At 41.0% G+C, this 15,795-nt stretch overlaps 1 protein-coding gene across 10 annotated transcripts in view; it reads left to right on the top strand.

Moving 5' to 3' along the window:
- Nucleotides 1-15,795, top strand: part of herc1 (HECT and RLD domain containing E3 ubiquitin protein ligase family member 1) — a 67,917-nt gene that overhangs the window by 34,049 nt on the left and 18,073 nt on the right. For 2 of the 10 annotated variants that reach the window (XM_086143861.1, XM_086143866.1), the window contains exons 37-61: nucleotides 70-629; nucleotides 1,907-2,552; nucleotides 2,758-3,031; nucleotides 3,291-3,501; nucleotides 3,605-3,771; nucleotides 4,585-4,701; nucleotides 5,265-5,520; nucleotides 6,006-6,127; nucleotides 6,233-6,459; nucleotides 6,805-7,073; nucleotides 7,440-7,492; nucleotides 7,586-7,786; nucleotides 8,076-8,250; nucleotides 8,846-9,113; nucleotides 9,950-10,163; nucleotides 10,655-10,914; nucleotides 11,015-11,142; nucleotides 11,900-12,036; nucleotides 12,533-12,769; nucleotides 12,945-13,075; nucleotides 13,172-13,389; nucleotides 13,934-14,054; nucleotides 14,137-14,283; nucleotides 14,937-15,038; nucleotides 15,141-15,314. In XM_086143861.1, the coding sequence (XP_085999987.1) occupies nucleotides 70-629; nucleotides 1,907-2,552; nucleotides 2,758-3,031; nucleotides 3,291-3,501; nucleotides 3,605-3,771; nucleotides 4,585-4,701; nucleotides 5,265-5,520; nucleotides 6,006-6,127; nucleotides 6,233-6,459; nucleotides 6,805-7,073; nucleotides 7,440-7,492; nucleotides 7,586-7,786; nucleotides 8,076-8,250; nucleotides 8,846-9,113; nucleotides 9,950-10,163; nucleotides 10,655-10,914; nucleotides 11,015-11,142; nucleotides 11,900-12,036; nucleotides 12,533-12,769; nucleotides 12,945-13,075; nucleotides 13,172-13,389; nucleotides 13,934-14,054; nucleotides 14,137-14,283; nucleotides 14,937-15,038; nucleotides 15,141-15,314 (5,415 nt within the window). The remainder of the gene's footprint in view (nucleotides 1-69; nucleotides 630-1,906; nucleotides 2,553-2,757; nucleotides 3,032-3,290; nucleotides 3,502-3,604; nucleotides 3,772-4,584; nucleotides 4,702-5,264; nucleotides 5,521-6,005; nucleotides 6,128-6,232; nucleotides 6,460-6,804; nucleotides 7,074-7,439; nucleotides 7,493-7,585; nucleotides 7,787-8,075; nucleotides 8,251-8,845; nucleotides 9,114-9,949; nucleotides 10,164-10,654; nucleotides 10,915-11,014; nucleotides 11,143-11,899; nucleotides 12,037-12,532; nucleotides 12,770-12,944; nucleotides 13,076-13,171; nucleotides 13,390-13,933; nucleotides 14,055-14,136; nucleotides 14,284-14,936; nucleotides 15,039-15,140; nucleotides 15,315-15,795) is intronic. The other 8 variants (XM_086143864.1, XM_086143863.1, XM_086143862.1 and 5 more) reach the window with 8 other exon arrangements.

The following is a 15,795-nucleotide window of genomic DNA, read 5'->3' on the forward strand; positions in this document are numbered from 1 at the left end:
TTTTGTGTGTGTTCTTCTGATGTGCTAGCAATTTTTTAAGAAAGGCTTTGTTTTACTTATCCTTCCTAGGTTAAGATCTGTGACATGCAGATGCGGGGCACACCTCGGGACCTTTTACCTGGAGATCCAGTTTGTAGCCCGATGGCCACTGTCCTAGCTGAGGCCACCACACAGCTGATCCGTATTTTGCATCGCACAGATGACTGGAAACACCGCATCAACAAGACCATGATTGAACGTCTTCAAAAGATCAAGCCTTGTTTCAGGGAGTCAGCCAACGCTTCTAGCAGTTGTGGCGTTCAGAGGCTGAAGAAAAGCCGATCAGTGCAGAGCCGCGAGGAACACGACGCCCACCGAGAGAGCCAGGAGACACCCGTAAGGACGGAGGAGGAGAGAGGACGGCATGGACGGCAGCATGGCTTAGGGGAGCTGTCAGAACACCACCTAAGAACTCTCTGCACAGAAGTGTGGCCAGTCCTTGCAGTCATTGGAGGTGCTGATGCTGGCCTGCGTGTAGGTGGGCGGTGTGTGCACAAACAGACGGGACGGCATGCTACCATGTTAGGGGTGGTGAAGGAAGGCAGTACCTCCGCAAAGGTGCAGTGGGACGAGGCTGAGATCACCATCAGGTACTTGAAATCGTGTTCTTTTAACTCTATTTTTATCACTTTCTGTGCCAATTTTTTTTTTTTTTTTGTTGTTCACAGTGAGGAGTGGATACATGTAGAATCAGGTGGCATTTTTTTCTCAGTGCTTCATAAGTTTAAATGCAGCAGTGCTATGTAGCATTGGATCTTTTCAAGTCATGCCACGAGTTTTTCAAAAAGCCAGATGATATGTCTGATAGGAACATTAAAATAAAGAGAGGAATATATATACTCATTAGCAGATAGCCTCAACTGAATGTAAATAGTGAGTTAAGTTAATCAGATCAGTGAATCAATGTTTAGGCTCCTTCCAAATGTTGATGAAAACCTGACATCACTTATGCGAGTTGGGTTGAATGTCTGATAGGAAAGGTCAGTGTCAAGCAGATTTGATATCAGATTTTCTTTATCCAGCAGCGCTCTAGTCCAAAGTCTATCTGTTGTCAGTTGAGCCAGTGTGATCATGACACCAAAACTGTCATAACATCTCGTGCAGGTGTTGTAACAAAACCTCTGCAACTTCCAGAATTAATTTATGATGTTAACTTTAATTTTCCAGCTGCTCTGATGCTGAAATATACAATTTCTGCTGGATGGATATTTTAAACTGGGCAACATTGTTATAAGATCTGGCAGGATTTTCCTGGAATCAAACAGTGCTTGTCTATAAGAGGATACTGATGGTATTTTAGATGCATGTTATCTTTGTTGCATATCTGTCACAGTGATTATTCACTGTTGACAATTCTGAAGTGATCGTGGTCTACAACCTTATAAGACATTTTCACTGTTCTGACTGATAAAGATTTTTTGTCAACTGTTTTAGAACATTTTAGTCAGCCATACAACAGTTTTTTCCATGGTACATGTGCAATATACTTTTGTGAAGGTAATCAGGTAAATCACAACATGACTTATAAAAATGGATCTGAATATAATTTCTAAATGTTTCTCAGTGCGTGTCTTCACTTTCCTTACATGCACAAACCCCTTGCTTCTTAATCATCTTTTTTTGTTCTCCCTTGCTTAGGTGATGTGTTTTCATATGCGTTATTAACGTACCCTTGTGCATAATTTTTAATCCATTGCTCTTTGCACGAACATTTCTACCATTAAGCAGAATTTTTTTTTGCCTTACCCATACATTGCTTTTTTTGTCTCTTGCAATGCATGCTGTGCTCTGTCTCTCCTGCCCCTTCCCTCACTTTGTGTTTCCTTTCCTTTGTCTCTTTTTCACTCTCCACTCACTTCTATTAAAGCTTCCCAACTTTTTGGTCACCTAGTGACACTCCACTGTACAACCTGGAACCCTGTGAGCCATTGCCCTTTGATGTGGCACGATTCCGTGGCCTCACAGCCTCCCTGCTGCTGGATCTCACCTACCTTACCAGTATCCATGAGGAAACAGCTGCCAAGCTCAGTGCTCGCCGCCACGAGAAGAAGCATCGCAATGCAGCCTCTACTGGACATGAACCCACCAGCAGCGAAGAGAAGGCAGACAACGAGGGGTTTAACCGGACTGAAGCAAAGGACAATGTTGGATCTGCTCCTGGAGCAGCACCAAACACAGCAACGTCTGACATGCGTGTGTCCCACAGTCTTGATGAGGTCAAAGCACACGTGGCCCCCAACTCAAAGTCAGAAAGTGAGATTTCCTCTGTGGCTAGTGCTGGAGGAAGTGGGAATGAGGCCCTTTTTTCTCCCACTCCTCACATTCCTGCTGAGGGCAACAGAAAGAAGGGCCACGAGCATGGCCCCCGCAGCCATGAGCCCTATCCCTCTTTTATTGCTACCCAGTCTGAAATTCATGCTGTGCAGTTGTCCTACCTTTACCTGGGAGCCATGAAGACTCTCAGTGTGCTGCTCAGCTGCAGCAAATATGCTGAGCTTCTCCTTATACCGAAGGTATTAGATCAAAATATTAACTTCACACAATTATACCGACACATTCTTAGTTCTTTTATAGCCATAATTTTTAAATGTCAATAAAACTATTGTATTTGATTGTAAAACAACCACACGGGAATTGCGTGCTAGTACAAAAATGATAACGTTGGACGTAAACGAATAATAACGTTGGATCTACACTGTCATCTCTTTGACCGTCAAGGTTTTACCAGAAGCAGCACCCAGTGGTCACAATGCCGATCTGAATGCCAGCTCCAGTGGGAGCACAGCGGCTACCTCACCAGTTTGCCAAGAGGAGGTGGAGATGCGGGCGGCTCTACAGTTTCTCATGCGGCATATGGTGAAACGGGCAGTGATGCGCTCGCCCATTAAGAGAGCCTTGGGACTGGCGGACTTAGAGAGGGCTCAGTCTATGATATACAAGCTAGTGGTCAATGGCCTGCTGGAGGAGCCCAGTGTGGGAAAGTCAAAGCCTTGTGAGAAAATATTTTATTCGAAATATAGCCCTTAACTGTTCAGTGCAGTTTTTTATTCCAATGACATTTCCGATGTTGCTAAATGTGTTAGGTGTTTCATAAAATGAAATATCAGCATTGCGATAATTTTTTCATTTTTGCTGAGACATTTATCAAAGTTATTGTGTAAACTTGTTTGAATGATAGAAGAATTTATATGGGTGTATCTTCCAACGATCTCTTATTTGTTTTTTTTTGACAATTGTCTGTCTTTTCACAGGTGTTAGAAGTGAGCCAGAGGGGGAGGGGGAAGGTACAGAGGGTGAGCAGCTGGCACAAACCCCAGTCACTACCAGTCCTTCAGCCTCCAGCACCACCTCCTTCATGAGTTCCTCACTAGAGGATACCACTACTGCTACTACACCTGTCACCGACACTGAGACTGTCCCTGCCTCAGAGTCTCCAGGGGTCATGCCCCTCAGCCTCCTCAGGTCAGAACAGATGGTTGCAATGGCTGATGTTAATGATTAACCTTGTTTTTCATTTATGATTGTATTTGAGATGAATATTTGATATATCTCTGTGTTGTGGCAGGCAAATGTTCTCCAGCTACCCAACAACCACTCTAGTTCCAACACGTCGAGCACAAACGCCACCAGTGTCATCTTTGCCAACATCACCTTCAGATGAGGTTGGCCGCAGACAGAGCCTCACCTCCCCAGACTCCCAGCCCAGTAGACCACAAAACAGAGCAGGTACCTGTAAGTATGCCACAATGACATGTTAATATCGCTGTTGTCCAGGGTAATAGCCTGCCCTGAAATGTCACAAAAGCTGGCAAAACATTTTGTTTTCCTGAAATGTACATTGGTGCTCTTTAGCCAGTTTATACTCCGTACATGTAGGCAGTGCAGTTATTAACCTTTCTTGCCAAAAACAACTCCTCCTGGAATTTTCAAACTTTGCCACAGTAAATTCATTCAACTTTAAAGAATTATTGATGAAACAATATTAAACAGTGAATCACAATTCTTCTACAGAAAGCTGAATAACTAAGCCATTTCCCATTTAGGCACTTCTAAGGAACAATTATTATTGTTATTGTTGTTATTATCAAAATACTCTGGCAAGACAGCAAGAATAGATCAGTAATAGTTTGATTAAAGATGCCTAGGCAAAACTATACTTTCCATGGGTCTTAAGCAGCTTAGTCTTGATAAGGAAATGTCTCAGGCAACATGGTTCAATATCAAGAATTATATATGTACGTTGTGTAGGATATTATTGAGTCAGACACAACATTAGTACTATCATGGAGTGAGGAGGTAATTGTTGATTTAAAAAAAAAAAAAAAATCAACCTCTAGTATACACAGTTTACAGGTATACAGAATTTTCCAATATTCATTCTGATTGTCCTTGTCTGCTCAGAATACTAAAAAAGATCAATAATCATGTTGTAGCAATAAATGAAACTGCAGTTTACATTGCACATATTAGCTAAACAGTATTTTGGCAAATGTTAGTGAGATGAAGAGGTTGATAGCCAGTCTTGATGTATTATCGTTGCTCTAGCTCTCTCAGATCCAAGCAGCAGACTGTCAACATCTCCACCCCCACCTGCCATTGCTGTTCCTCTGCTGGAGATGGGCTTCTCACTGCGTCAAATCACCAAAGCTCTGGAGGCAACTGGTCAGTTTCTAAAGGCTTTAAGAGTTGCATTTCATCTAATGATCTGATGCTGTCTTTCAGCTTGATCTTTTTTTTCAGACACAGAAGATAAAAACACTGATAGGATGAATAACTAGTCCCAATTAATACCTGTGTCAATGTGGTGCAATGGTTTAGAATTGAAGTCAAAAATACATTTCAGTCACTATCAGTAAATCGAAATAGGCTCTTGAGACTCCCAAGGATTGATTCCCTGAAAATGTAGCTTTTTTTTTTTTTTTTTTTTTTTAGAATATCTTTTGGTTTTCATTAGTTTCATTTGCTCATTTTGAGTCACTTTGTCTTGGAAAATTCAAGTTATTAAAAAAAAGCCTATGTTTTTGTTATATATTGTTATACTTATCTGATTACTTCAACCACCTTTAGGAATAATGGCTGTCTGAAGGCTCATGACCTTTAGGAAGTTTAAGGTTGAAACCATCTATATTAAAAGATAGAAGTGAAGGAGTTCCACCCAAAATATTGGCTGTCAATTTGATATCATTGCAGTATGACATACTCTCTAGCATTCCTGTCTTTTCCAGGTGCTCGAGGGGAAGCAGACGCTCAGAACATCACAGTGCTGGCCATGTGGATGATAGAGCATCCAGGCACAGAGGATGAGCATGATGAACCTCTTGTCAGAGGGGGCAGCAGTGCAGCTGATATGTCTGACCCCCCTTGTCCTGGTGCAACAGCCTCTGGTGGAGGCAAGTCTCTCGATAGGAGCTCGTATCTCTGCTCGCCAGGAGACATTGCTAGTGCAGAGGCTTCAGAGATGGAGGAGGGCTTCAGTGAGAGGTACATTGGATATTCTCTCTTGGTTTCTTTACAATAGCAAGCTTTGTACAGAATTTACTTTTAAATAACACCAAATTATAGGCAAGAGTGTTTAATCTGTTTGTTGCACATGATACATATGTATTTGTAAACGGCTGAGTCTATAGCTAGTAAATGTTTTCCAAGCATTGATTATTCCTAGGGGATTGAACAGTTGAGTAAACCTTGAGGGGAAAAAAGTGAGATAAGAAAGTGTTCTATCTAACCTAATAGCATGTTAATGTATTTCACTTTTTTTTTTTGTATTTGTGACATTGACATTTAAATATCAGAGACAGTTGGGTTGCTATGATGCTAGAAAGAGCCGTTAAAAAAAGGAAAAATAAAAAAGCTTATTTATCATTATATGTACCTGGTACATGCCCCCATACCTCAGTCAACATCATGGCGTTTGCGTTAAGTAGTTAGTTCTCACATAGATACCTACGAATGTTTTTGAATTTTAGTCCTGAGGGTCTGGACCAGGATAGTGCAGCAGCCTCCAGTGGTGCTGCTCTAAGAGGCCGTTCTACTACAGGCAGGAAACATCGCTTTGACCTTGCTGCACGCACACTGTTAGCCCGTGCAGGTGAGTTTATACCGCTATTTCATCTTCTCCTTTTTGTTATATCTAATCCATAGAAAGTAGCATGTACTTCCAACTTTACTTTTTTCTTTTAATATTTCCTCTAAGCTGGACTTTACCGCTCAGTGCAGGCCCACCACAGCCAGTCGCGTCGGGAGGTCCCATCCCTCCAGCAACAACAAGACCCAGGTGCCCTATATGACTTCAATCTGGATGAAGAGCTGGAGATGGACCTGGATGAGGAGACCATGGAGGCCATGTTTGGCCAGGACCTTGCCAGTGACACCGACATTCTGGGAATGTGGATCCCGGAGGTACTGGACTGGCCAACATGGGTGTGTGTGACTTTCTGCTATGGCCAAAGGGCTGCCATCACCATCTTGCTCTTTGCTTGCGCTGCATCACTGCCACTCACAGTGAACTCTTGTGTGCATGCTAACATTCTACCTATACTGACAGGGTTGAGAAAAACTCACCACTGCTTTTATCTAACTGGCATGACATGGAAAACTAAAAGGGAGAGGTAACAGTGTGATTATTCTGATTGTTGGAAGGAAAAGGATTTCATTAAGACAAAGCTGCCATTTACTTGTATAATAAAAAAGTAAAGACTATTCTCTGATGCGTGATTGATTTCCTAACTTTGTGCCTGTGCTTGTCTTGGGGTTCTTCATTCGCAGCATGTCTGTGAGACAGACGATCGAGATGAAGTGGTTGTGTGTGAACTGTGTGAAGCCAATGTGGCCAACTTTAATCAGCACATGAAGAAAAGCCACCCAGGATGCGGCCGCAGCGCAAATCGGCAAGGCTACCGCAGTAATGGCTCCTATGTGGACGGCTGGTTTGGCGGGGAGTGTGGCAGTGGAAACCCGTATTACCTGCTCTGTGGTGCCTGCAGGGAGAAGTACTTGGCCATCAAAAGCAAGGCCAAAGTCCCCATTGTGGAGAGGTACGACTGTAGTTTATGAAATATACTGTAAATTAATGTTCTTACCCTTCACTTTAATATCTGGTCCCTTGTTTGGAAAAATATCACAACATCTGTGTTTAGAGAAATTTGAAATTACGTTAAAAATGAAAATATGAAGAATGAAATGGATCAAAATTACTCAGGTTTACCATTTTACCTAATTTTGATGTGATTTTGTTTTTCTGCTTCTGTTTGCCAGGCAATTCTTGCTGGTTTTGGACTTTTTTTCTGTCTGGGGTTTTATGTGCAATTTAATCCTGTAATGTAAAATGTTTTCACACATTTAAAAGTTAAAGTATTAAAGTATTAAAACCTTCCTTATTCTTTTTCCTTGTCAAAAATCAGATATAAGGGACAAGCTCCTGATCTCCTTGGAAAGCAGGACAGTGTGTATGAAGGTATGATATAATTTAATCGTTGCTCAACTTTTATATGCGATATGATTTATTTAAAATTTTGTGGTAATCATGTGTTTGTCTGTCCCCTTACAGAGGACTGGGACATGCTAGATGTTGACGAAGATGAGAAGTTGACAGGGGAGGAGGAGTTTGAACTTCTGGCAGGCCCATTGGGTCTGAATGAGCGCAGGATTGTCCCTGAAGCTGTCCAGTTCCCAGACAGTGACCCACTAGGAGCCTCTGTCGCTATGGTTACAGCCACGAACAGCATGGAGGAGACACTGTTGCAGATAGGTGAGGATTAAATAAAAGTGCAAGTTTCTAAAAAGGCTGTTGACAAGTACTATAACTATTTACGTACTACAACTATTTTATTTTATTTATTTATTTTTTTAAACTCCCTAATGTCAGTATCAGCCCCAAAAATTGACTTGCCCCATTCTAAATTTTGAAATGGAGAAATTAGAAGCTGTACAGAACAACACTTCTTAATATCGGAATCTACATCATAGACATTTGGGGGGTTCAGCCATCATCCCCTTATTGTGGGAATTGGCACTAAACACTGTGTGGTTATTTTCAGGCTGTCAGACCTCTGTGGATAAGACCTCTTCAGGCAGGGTGACCCTTGGGGAGCAGGCAGCAGCCCTGCAGAACCCACATGACCGTGTGATGGCGCTGAGGAGGGTGACAGCTGCAGCTCAGGTGCTGCTGGCCAGGACCATGGTGATGAGAGCCCTTTCCCTGCTTTCCGTCAGGTAGACTTTATGTCCATGATTTAAAACTCCTTTCCAATTAGTGTTTTGTCTCCATTAGATAAACATGTTCAGAAGAATTGGCCAGAAACCAATGATATGGCATTGTATAGTCTGAAATACAACAAGAGGGCGATATGGGATATGAATGAAGCTCATGATGAATGTCTTTTTTTATTCCTAATATCGATAAATGTCACAGAATAAGCATAGATGTGAAAAATCACATCAGTTACACAACTAATGTGCCTCTAGCATTATGAGGAGTGGCTTTATTATTTTATTTAAATGATTGTCATAAATGCCTGCCTTTTACAAATGTTTAGAGGAAAGACATGGCATTCCCAATTTATTGCTGATTTTTATTTCTATCTGATTTTATAAGTAGATTTTTGCAAAAATTATGTCAAGTTTGCTGGTATAATTTGCATGTTTAGCAAAAAAAATTCTACATTAAATTTAATGTTTCCCAATATTATGTAATTAATATTAGATGATTTTATTAATATCCTAAGAAACATTGAACTATTACTGTATCATAGCTGTCACATTATTAGATCACTTGATTTTTCATTTTTTAACTGTCCCTGTAACCCAGCGGCTCGAGCTGCAGTCTTGCAGCAGGACTGGAATCTCTGGGTTTGACTGACATCAGGACTCTGGTCAGGCTGATGTGCTTGGCCGCAGCGGGCCGAGCTGGCCTTTCCACCAGTCCGACAGCAGGCTCTGGCCATGCTGAAAGACCCCGTGGCGCAGCAAAGGCGAGCAAACCCATCTCCTGCCTGGCCTACCTCAGCACAGCTGTGGGCTGCTTGGCCTCCAACAGTCCCAATGCTGCTAAACTCCTGGTGCAACTCTGTACTCAGGTATGTGACATTTCAGTGCTGCCACATTCTCTTAAGATGCCCTTTTTCAGTTAGTTATGATAATAACTTGATATGTGCATCTATCCAAGTAAGTCGACTAATAGCTCAGGGACAGGCACAAGGGGGACAAGAAGATACAATATTCGGGCTCTTCTGGACTTAACAATAGTTATCCAACCAAAGGCATCAAATTACTCTGCTCAAATCACTCAACTCATGACATCAACAAATTACAAATTACTCTACTCTTGACATCTTGCAATGATTGTGATGCTCAAAATTACATCACAGAGCTTTCTTCTCCTGTGTTTGCTTAGTGATAACAAGAGTTAATGGGCCAGTGTTCCAAGACATGACAGATGCAATAGAATGGTCCCAGTTTGAAAACATTCAAAACTGGATTTCCTCTGATTACATTTGAAACCCAGTGTTCAGAGCTGTCTGAAGAGATCCTATGGTACTTCTTTAAAACATGTACCTTGGTATTTTGTTCCCATGACTAATATCAACATCTAACATTTAAATATTATAATGAAATATATCATAAGACACAGTATTAAGTGTTTGACCATATAAAGACTGTAGTTGTTCCTGCTTTTCAGTCTTAATGTAGAATTCTCATGGAAAGGAGTGAGGAGGCGTGTTGAATCTTCATTTGTTAAAAGTCTAAAACAGGGTGAAGCTGTTTTGTGAGTGAAAATATAAGGCAAAAGTATATGCACTATGTAAAGACACTGTTGTAACAATAAGATATGTATGTGCAAATCTCAACCCACTCGGTTCCTAATTCACCTTAAGCTGCCATCATTTCTGATACTTTTGACTCTGAATTCCAGAACCTGATCTCCGCAGCCACAGGCATGAATCTTACCACAGTAGATGACCCTGTCCAGAGGAAGTTCCTGCCCAGCTTCCTGCGTGGTGTGGCAGAGGAGAATAAACTTATCACCTCACCCAATTTTGTGGTTACACAGGCCCTTGTGGCCTTGCTGGCAGATAAAGGGGCTAGACTCAGACCTACTTATGACAAAGCTGATATGGAGAAGAGAGGTATGTAGAACCTTGTATTAGCAATTGCCTACTAATTTTTTCCTTTTCATGTTATCTTATCTGGAGCTGTTGCTTAACTTAAAGCATGGAACGGGTTCTAAAAAGTACAGTTCAATCATATCTGTAAAATGTTGAATGATGTTTTTTCCATTACTTGAATGAAGTCAAAACACAGCAGACAATTCAACATTTGTCTTATGCGACCGTGTTATCTCTATTAAATGCTATTGAACACGCTTATGATCAACACATTGTATTATGATCATTATCATCTCATTTTGAAAATTTTGCATCGTGTAATTTTTCTAGTGATGTCGTAATTCATCAAATCTGACTGAAACTTTCACTCATGTTTGTTGGAAGTCTTGCATCATTTTTCATTGTCACTTGGGTCATTTTTCAGTTTTGCTGTATATTCTGTGTGTCTTAATTTTGTGTATCTTCTCTCACTCACCAGACTACTTTGTCATCTTCTGTTCCATGTCGAGCAGGTCTAATTGCGCATTTATATGCCCATCCTTCCCATAATCCTTCCGCTGTAGGCCCTCTGGAGTTGGCCAATGCTCTGGCGGCCTGCTGCTTATCATCCAGGCTTTCCTCACAGCACCGCCAGTGGGCCGCTCAGCAGCTTGTTCGCACACTGGCCGCCCATGATCGTGACAACAATCAGAGCCGGCCGCAGACCTTTGCCGACATGGCAGGGGACCTGCGAAAGTGCTCTTTTATCAAGTTGGAGGCTCATCAGAGCAGGGTGGGTCCACACACGGATCAGGAATGATCTCTCACTCTGATCTTAAAAAGACTTCAGTGTAAGGGTTCATATTTCAATAAACACTCTCGGTTCCATTCAGGTTCTCACTTGTGGCTGGTGCAGTAAGAAAGGACTGTTAGCTACTAGTGGCAATGATGGGACAGTCAGAGTCTGGAATGTAACCAAGAGTCAATACACCCTCCAACAGACCTGCATCTTCAATAAGGAGTAAGGCAACTGAGTATTCTCCCTCCATAAACATCAATATGCTAAAGAAAACATTAAGTTATAAATATTGTGTTTCACTGTAGCAGATGATCCAAGACTAGGCTCTCTTTGCTATGTGACTCCAGTATGCTTTTTGTTCAACAAGCAGTCCTTTCATAATGAAAAAAACAAATAAACAATAGGTACATTGAAATTACATTGCTTATGATTTAATTCTGGATACTACAGTCAATATCTTATCTATTTTCAGCAAAAATGGCATAAGAAACTGCTGATGGATTTATAGGTATACCTAAGCAGTTTTTAAGTCAGAGAAGTTACAATTTGTCCTGGGAAATTATGCTTGGGATTACAATAATATTTATTTGATCATAAAAGTTTAACGATGAGTTAATTTAGAATATTTGATGGATAATGTTTTGTTCTGAAAATCACTAACTTTTTTTATATAGCCAACATTACTCATGTGTATCTATACAAGTTAAATGATCTTTAGAATACTTCTTAAAATTTCTACAACTATTTGGAGGACTTGACACCTTGCACCCATCAAAAGAGATTTGGCTGATAGTCCTGCTAATGCATGTAATATCAAGTTAAATGGTGCCTGTTATTCTGTCAAATGGTTGACATATCTGCTAATATTTATGCTGAACAACTATCTAAAGTTGTAAAAGACTGTTTAAGATGATATGTTTGGCTTTTTTCAAGTCCCTCAATGTGGCTAAAGAATTTCCTTGCTTGTTTTTCTCATCAGCGATGGCTCTTCAGAGGAGGGGATGCCAGGTTTGGGATCACCCACAGATTTTGGCTTATCTCCTTTGTCTTGGAGTGTAACTGGAAAATATTTAGCCTCTGCTATGGAGAAAATGGTCAACATCTGGCAAGTTAATGGTAAACAACATTTTAGCTCCTCTGGGGTTCTTTTTTATTCATTCATAGGGTATCAGTATGGTAATTATAAACTTTAAATGTGTTGAGCTGCTTCAGTGTGAAACAGTTTATTTAGGCCACAAAAGCGAATAACATGGTGTTTGGGTTTTATAGCCTCCATTAAAAATTAATATGCCCTGAGAATGGTCCAATTATCATTTCATGTCTCCCACTGCACAGCCTGCAGCACATACCATCTGTCCTTAGCTACTTCTAGTCATGTCCAGGATAAAAGACCACATTGCGTTCGCATTCAAGAACACATTTTCTCTGAAGTCACAAAGTGAAAGTGCCTTGTACTGCAGAAGCAAATGTGAATTACCCTTTTCCTTGGGCAATGTTGGATGGTAACATCAAGCCCCATTCCTTAATGGAAAGGAATGGGGGATGGAAACATGGAAAAATTTAGATGGATTTTGGAATGTGTAAACATGTTTTTAATAAAATACAATGATAGGGGGAACAGCAACATTCCCTCTCCTCTTCACTTTAGGTGGTAAAGGCCTTTTAGATGTGCAGCCCCACTGGGTGTCAGCCCTGGCTTGGCCTGAAGAAGAACCAGAGTCTTTATGGGGCGGAGAATCAACAGACATGCTGCTAATTGGCCGGATGGATGGATCCCTTGGTCTCATTGAGGTTCTAGATACCTCTAGCATGCATCGCACTGAGTTGGAGCACTGTTACAGAAAAGATGGTATGTGGAGGGTAATAAGATTGATTCGGTACTTCAGTAGGGTGAAAAAGTATAATTTTGACCCACTGCATGTCATAATTTAGTTATTTGACTGGGCTTTGTGAGGAAAAACATACAGGTTGTTAGATGTTTTCTGTGTTGGATTTGAAACTGAAGTCAAGTGTCCTCTTCTCAGTGGCAGTAATGCACATAGCCTGGTACAGTGAAGATAAGCCTTTTGCTGTAGGCTACGCAGATGGTAAGCTGCTGATTGGATCCAAAGCGCCCCTAGAAAAAGGAGCCATTGTGGTCATTGATGCGCACAAGGTAGGGAATAACTAAAATGCCTGGTTTTGTCTAAAATACATGGATTTACAATTAGTTTTGCTTCTAAAACTGAATCTGTTTTTTCCAACCCCCCAGGAGTCTATTACTAGTATGAAATGGAGTCATACCGGTCAAATCCTGCTGACCTGTGCCAAAGAAGAGACAGTGAAGCTTTGGGCGAGTCCAGATGCCCACTCAGAACCAGGGTCTGGCTGGCGCTGCCTGCAGAGCCTGAGACAACCCTCCATAGTTAATGGTATAGCTTGGTGCAACTTGCCTGGACGAGGCCCGAAGCCCCTCAGCATGCTTGCCATGTAGGTCACTTCATAAGACTATCACTATCAAGGTGCAAAGTATGCAAGGAGTTCAAATGTTTTATCATTTACGATCCAATATAAAAACCTATAGTATATTGACACGACTCAGGGTTAACTAATCATGTTTTCTTGGGTTTGAATCATGTATTGCCTTTAACATACAATCAAAATGCCTTAAGAGTATCTGTTTATCTGTCAGGTTTCCTTTCATACATTACATCAAATTAACATTATTTCTTATAGCAATGTGTTTGTCAGCAGTGACGTGTTTTCAGACTTAGGTCCAAGTGACTGAACTTGGGTTCCTGAACAAACCGTTAACTAGAAAAGTGTAAATATGTAGAGAGCAGACATTTGACAGATCCCTAAAAAGCATGCTTTAAATGTCAAAATTTCTGTTGTAATCTTTTCAAAATGACACTAAATAACTATGGGTTTGCTTTCCAGATTTTCCATTTAATGCTACTTTTTTGAGGTTATTAATACTTCAAAAAAGTATTTACTTGACTTAGATAAACTGTCGCATGTCTTTATTTTTTAGATGCTGCCAGAGTGGTTTGGTCTCAGTCTGGACTGTTCCCCAGCTTGTGTCAGACTTCCAAGAATCTTGTTCCTCTGATTCAGAGGGATGGTGGGAGATTGAAGCAAAGCCGAAATTAATGGTACTTTTCAAAGTCCAGTGCTTTTAATTGTGCCGTATCTAATAGTTAGTAATGTCATAATATTATTATATTTGTATTGCAGTCTTCCAGATGGTCAGAAGATGGAGCAACGTGCGTTTTCCAGCTAAAGGGCCACATCACTCCAGTAAAAACATTGGCTTTTAGCCCTGATGGTCTGGCTTTGGCTTCAGGAGGAGTGGGTGGCCTCATGAACATCTGGTCCCTGAGGGTAAGACATCCACACCAGTGGATATGAAGGCTCTCACAGCATAGATGTAGTCTCAGGTATAATTCACCTTGATACACAGATGTACAACAGGAGCAGTTGGTTGCTGAAATATAATTTGAAACACAATACTTTGTAAATAATAAACCTCAAAGAACCAGGCGTTCACTGGAAAGGATCAGCTTGGTGGTCTGAGTTTGCTACGAGACTCAGTTGGACAAGAACAAGACAAAACAGTAGCACTATTCTCATGAATAGGAGGTTCCCACTGAAGGGAAAGGAGGTAGCTTCAGCATTTAAATAGTCATGCTTAATGAATTTGACTTGATAATGTGACCTGATTCATCAGCCCTTTTAGTACATTACTTATTTCTGCATAGGAGTCTTTATTGGAATCCTGTAGAACAGAGACCGTAGTGTACAAGTCATTTCATAACAGAGAGACCACCAAAAAAGACTAAAGTTTTTCATTACATTTTAAGTGCTGTGTTTTTTGATTATCAGTTGTGTCTACCAAGCATAAATGTGAGTCTAATGCTGTCCCATGGATGTCCTCCAGAGAGCTTTTTGAAAAAGTACTAGTACACTGCTGAGGTTACTACTGCTACCCTCTCTGTTCTCATGAGTCATTACCTTTTATGTTCTTGGCTGAACAGGATGGATCAGTTATCCAAACAGTTGTTGCTGGTTCTGGGGCGATCCAGAATATTGTCTGGATCCCAGATGTGGGTGTAGCTGTCTGCTCCAACAGGTCAAAGGTAAAACCTGTCAGTATACAATTCTATGTGCACCACCGATATAAGATCATTGTATTGTATGCTCTCTTACCCTGGTGTTAATTCATCTGGCTGGTGTCTCAGGATGTCCTGGTTGTGAATTGCTCCAAAGAGTTCATGTCATCAAACCATGTGCTGGCTACCTGCCGCACTGCTCTGAAAAAGCAGGGGGTGGTTGGTCTCAACATGGCACCCTGCATGAGAGCCTTTCTGGAGAGACTTCCTGTGATGCTGCAGGAGCAGTACGCTTACGAAAAGGTATGGTATATTAATACCAACACCAAATTCATTTGGTATTCTGTTACCTTCCATGTTTGTTTTTATTCTTAATCATATTGAAACGATGAGCCTTTTATGATGCAGACCACAGCAGAATGTAGTAGCTATGCATTTCCTTAAATTTGTTAACGTCACTGTTGTGGTTGGCAAAGATTTGAGAAAAAGAGCGCTGGTCTCAACACTTAATTGTGATGGAAAGGAATTTTTTCCTTGTAACTCTTTGGATGAATTTTATTACAGTGGGCAGTTCAACAGTGAGGCGGTTTTTCCCACCCAGTGTTTGTTTGTATGCCCTGACAGCACTGCCAGTTTTGATTTTCTTTCTTTTTTCACTGTGATCCGATTAACTGGATCTAAAATGTGTTTTTAGTTTATATCAAACCACTCCACATCCCCAGAGCAACGCATGGTGGCTGACCATTGCCATTTTTTTTGTTGAACCACATGGGAACTATAAAAG

Source organism: Fistularia commersonii, chromosome 3 (assembly GCF_037954325.1).
Source record: "Fistularia commersonii isolate RoL2024-O1a breed Wild chromosome 3, RoL_Fcom_v1.0, whole genome shotgun sequence".
Taxonomy (NCBI): domain Eukaryota; kingdom Metazoa; phylum Chordata; class Actinopteri; order Syngnathiformes; family Fistulariidae; genus Fistularia; species Fistularia commersonii.